The 5000-nt window shown below is 45.4% G+C and overlaps 1 protein-coding gene across 3 annotated transcripts in view; it reads left to right on the forward strand.

Moving 5' to 3' along the window:
* LOC143028556 (uncharacterized) overlaps window positions 1-5000 on the forward strand; it is a 130514-nt gene that overhangs the window by 117631 nt on the left and 7883 nt on the right. For 2 of the 3 annotated variants that reach the window (XM_076190833.1, XM_076190832.1), the window contains 2 exons: window positions 1201-1357; window positions 2253-2499. In XM_076190833.1, the coding sequence (XP_076046948.1) occupies window positions 1201-1357; window positions 2253-2499 (404 nt within the window). The remainder of the gene's footprint in view (window positions 1-1200; window positions 1358-2252; window positions 2500-5000) is intronic. The other variant, XM_076190834.1, reaches the window with a different exon arrangement.

A 5000-nucleotide genomic window follows, 5' to 3' on the forward strand; every position in this document is an offset into this window, starting at 1 on the left:
ACCAGTCTTTGTTCTCGTGCTGTGCCGTGAGAGGTAGTGTATAAAATCGTCTCTGTTTGTGGGTTTTCTGTAGACAGAGAATTTAGCGCTGCTGTCCTCCCGGTGAATGAGTGTGTCCAGGAAGGGTAGCTTTCTTTCCATCTCCATTTCTACCGTGAATTGGATATGTTCGTTGACATCATTCAACATGAGTGTACGAACACAAGAGTGATCTACGCCACCACAGAACTTCCAACTCCTTGGTGGTACACGTAGATACACACGGGCACCTTCCCAACTGGAATAACGTCGAGGTTCTCCACCACGGACTGGGAAAGTGATTAAGGAAAACCATAGAAGCCGCACACATCACGACGAGCCCAGTCACCAATCACCGAGAAGGACATGTTAGCCTGGCGCGACCCGCAGCGAGAATGACCTTGGATGCACTAGCTTGCAGGGGAACGATTAGCCAATCAGCGGGCGCCATTCCCAGACGGCCGGCAGGATGAGCCATAACGGGGGTATATAATGTCCACAAGATCTGATAGTCTGTAGTCTCTCTGAGGATGACATCCGTCGAAACGTAAGAGAATATTTACTCCTGCATCTTCCTGCGCCTCCTTGCCACCTTCCACTCATATACATATATATATATATATATATATATATACAAATACATGTATGTATATATATACAAATATATATATATATATATATATCAATTTATCTACTTATTTGATTTTTACGTATTTGGTTTCACTGATTTATGATTCCCTCATTCTGCGATGGCAGCATTCTTGTTTTGTATCTTTGGGTCGAATGTGTGTGCCATAACACCCTTCTTGTACAAAGCGTCCGCACATACACCCTATCCTTTTCAGTTTGAGTTTCACCCTAAGGTTTGCTTGATGTTGTCTGTTGTTGGTGGTGATGCGACACATCAGAGGTTTTGTCTTGGCTAATGGCATATGATGTGATGGTGCTATGATGTTTGGTATACAACTGGTGAGGGTACATTCTAGGAGAGATGGCGGTAATCACACACACACTCTTCCATGATGATTTCTAGCTTTGTTCTTCATCATAGGACACCTTACAAAGACACCCTGTTTACTTGCCTTCCCCTCCATCCATCCCTTGCATAAAATGTCTTTACATCAATCCCTCCATTTTCCGAACCTCTTGATATCATTCCTTTTCCTGCCACACCCGAACTAGACGTGGTCGTGCAAGCTGATGATCTGCGTGTGGCAGTACTTCATCCTGGCCAACTACTCGTGGATCCTGATGGAGGGTCTCTACCTGCACAACCTCATCTTCATGGCACTCTTCACCGACTCCTCCGCCATCACCATGTACGTCGTTCTCGGATGGGGTAAGTCTGCGTCCTATGCAAAGGGTCTTGGTGGTGTCGTTGTGGGATGTAGTTTACCAGCGCTTCTGTCCTATCCATACGAAGGGGAGAGCTATATTCTCGGCTCTGATTTTTATAGACATATTTTCTGGATGCGGGTGCCTACTTGTATGTTTGCCTGTCTCTCTCCCCCCGCCTATGTGTGTGTGTGTGTGTGTGTGTGTGTGTGTGTGTGTGTGTGTGTGTGTGTGTGTGTGTGTGTGTGTGTGTGTGTATGTGCGTTGTGTGTGTATGTGTGTGTGTGTGTGTGTGTGTGTGTGTGTGTGTGTGTGTGTGTGTGTGTGTGTGTGTGCGTTGTATGTGTGTGTGTGTGTGTGTGCGCGTGTGTGTGTGTGTATGTGTGTGTGTGTGTGTACTTAGATTTATCTTCTTATTCTTTGTGATCCTGCGTTTTGTCCTAATATTAGCACATGGCATATATCTAGGGGTTAATATCTGTTATACCGTATGATCCGGGTAGTTTTATGACAATACCATCATGTAAACCATTGATTCACAGACTTTTGTACTTCATGAAACTATCTTATTTGCATAGCTCGTGAAGCACACGGTATATCTATATTTCCCATGGTGTCAAAGGTGTATTTAGACATTTCAGTATTCCTAGCAAATAACAGAAAGAACACACAAGAAAACAATAAACACTTATAGATAATACACATAAACTTCATAAACACCAATATCTCATAATTGTTATAGTTCTTTTCTAAAGAGGGAAATGCATGTTTTGTTGCATATATTACTCCTAATCTGTGCAACTAAGTACTCGGAAAACTAAGCTTATATTGAGTAAGACCTTGACTTGACCCAATCCGTCACGCTGTCCCTCTTGTTCCTCCCGTCTCTGTCCACGTAGGTCTGCCCTTAGTGTGCGTGGGGTCGTGGGCCACGCTGCGGTCCCTGTTCGACAACGAGCACTGCTGGACGGTGAACAACAGCCAGTGGATCTTCATCGTGTGCATCAAGGCGCCCGTCGGGGTCTCCAACGTGGCCAACTTCTTCTTCTTCCTGAACGTGACGAGGGTCCTCCTTCTCAAGCTAAGGTCGTCCGTCTCGGCGGAATCCGACAAGTACAGGTGGTGTTATGGGAGTGTGCAGTGGGGGTGCGTTGTGTCAACAGTACATACTTCTCGTCCTCTTCAGTCTGCTACCCGTCACCCTGCTACACTTCATCTTTCTTCTTCCCCCGTCCTCCATCTTTCTTCGTTCTGTCTTTCCGTCCCTGCTCCGCCACAGAACCGTTGATAGGGAGAGTTTCGCCATGCTTACACTGAACTGGTGGCGCGTGATTGGTCAGTAAGAGTCACATAATCACGAAGCGGTATCTTGCATCTATGTTTTACCTCTCTTCCCCCTACTTAGTTGCGTGTGAAGGCTATTCTAATATTGATGATATTAGTTGTTAATATATATTTTCATCATTATAATTATGCTTCTTCTTTAACTAGTATACTGATATTGTTAAAAACAATATTGATACGCTTATACGTACATACCTACCTACCTTAATGTGGTGTGCATCAATCTTTCCATGAAAGAATGGTATTGAAGAGAGAGAGAGGTCGAACTCGCCGACCGAACTCGCCGATGGGAGTCGTTGACAGAACTCGCCTATCGGAGTTGTCGACCGAACTCGCCGACCGGACTCGCTAACCAAACTCGCCAAGCGGATTCGCTGACTGAACTGGCCGATCAGAGTCGCTATCCAAACTCGCCGACCGAACTCACCGACCGAACTCGCCAATCGGAGTCGCCAATCAGATTCGCCGATCGAACTCGCCAACTGAACTCGCCGATCGAACTCACCGACCGAACTCGCCAATGGGAGTCGCCCATCAGATTCGCCGATCGAACTCGCCAACTGAACTCGCCGACTGAATTTGCCGACCGGATTCGCTGAGTAAACTCGCCGATCGGGGTTGTCGACCGAACTCGCCGACCGGATTTGCTGTCTAAACTGGCCGACCGAACTAGCTAACCATTGTCGCCGCCCACACTCGCCGACTGAACATAATGAGCATAGATTCAGTGTCATAAATATAATAAATTAATCTCTCATTGACGGCCGAATTGACTGGCGGGGAGACAGTGAGGCTGCAAGCGATAGATGCAAGATGGCGCCTGTGGAGCGAGTGACTGAGCTCTTCCTATCCACAGCTCTGCTCGGGCAAGCTCTGTGCCTATATCACATCTATTTCCTAATATCATATATATCTTATTTCATCTCCTGATTTCCATACCTTACCCCTCCTGCGCCTTCCAAGCTTCAACCCTCAAACCAAACAGTCTTCTGTCTATCTCTACTTCTACCTCCATTATCCCACCTCCCACTTTCTATCTTTCACAATCTTGTACTACCTTTCTTCTCCTTCTACTTCCATTCTTTGCCGTGTTAGCTCTCGCTGCTTGCTGCTTCGCAGTTTCATCAGCTTCTCTCTGCAGTCTTCACCGTGGATTTGGCAAGATCTCCTAAATTCGCTTAAATCGAAGTTCATAACAACCCTAAATCGTTACCATTAACCAGTGATCTCCCTGACGATCCTCCACAAAAGTTTGAAATGACATGGCAAAACCTTCACCCACACAAAATTCTTTACCGATGGCAGATGCATAATCTCCATCGTTTCCCTATCCAGTCGCACCATTTTGTTCGAAGAGAACACACGACCCTTGACCAGGTGATTCTATTCGGCTGTTGGGACGCTCTGGGGGCCGGAGAGGGGTCACGTCTCCTGACTGGCTCTTCTCTGGGTGCTAGCAAGTTCTTAGTCGTATTTTGGAGAGCTACTTGACAATTTCATTTGGCAGACTGATTTCTTAGGAATGGACAACGGGTCAAGGCTGCAATGGTCTCACTCTTACTTTTGCTGCAGTGCTTACGTTATGACTAAAATGTGCTCGTAGATCTTGCACAGTGTGGCCCAAAAGTCACTGAGGGGTTGCCATTTGCGATATTTTCTTCAATAACTGACCTTAGACCCGATATGTGGTTCCAGCAAGATTGGATAATTGTTCATACCGCAAGAGAGGCAACGCATGTACTGAGGCAATGTTTCTATATTGTTTCAAAATTCCATAAATGTATTTGTAACAATAAGACAGTTATCAAAAACTAAAAACCCTCAGTGACTTTTGTGCCACCCTGTACATCTATAGATTAGGATATACTTCATGACCATGTGAATACATCGTTGGTTTTGATTGTGCCATTGAATCTTTTAGTCTCATTTCCGAAAGCCATAGCCAACAAACATGACTTCTAATCTTGCAGTCTTATTTACAGCAATGGTGCTCACAAATCAAACTTTATCTTCCTCATGAGGTACAGTAATCCCTCCCATTTCCGAACAGTCATTATCCGAACCTTATCTATTATTACATGATTTATGTGCATTGTATATTCTATTCCTTCAGAACTTCAAATACAGCACTGGATTGGTGGGGTGAACCCTTGGGGTGGTGGGATGATTTCACCTCGCGTATCCGAACACTCCCTCAAATACGAACACTATGTGGCCCAATTCGTTCGGATACGGGAGGGATTACTGAATTCATTGGTTGAGGGTACTGTTTTCGGGGAATGTAGAGCCTAATCTGAAATGTT

The sequence above is a fragment of the Oratosquilla oratoria genome, chromosome 9, assembly GCF_046742065.1.
Source record: "Oratosquilla oratoria isolate Oo_2021 chromosome 9, ASM4674206v1, whole genome shotgun sequence".
In the NCBI taxonomy this organism is placed as follows: domain Eukaryota; kingdom Metazoa; phylum Arthropoda; class Malacostraca; order Stomatopoda; family Squillidae; genus Oratosquilla; species Oratosquilla oratoria.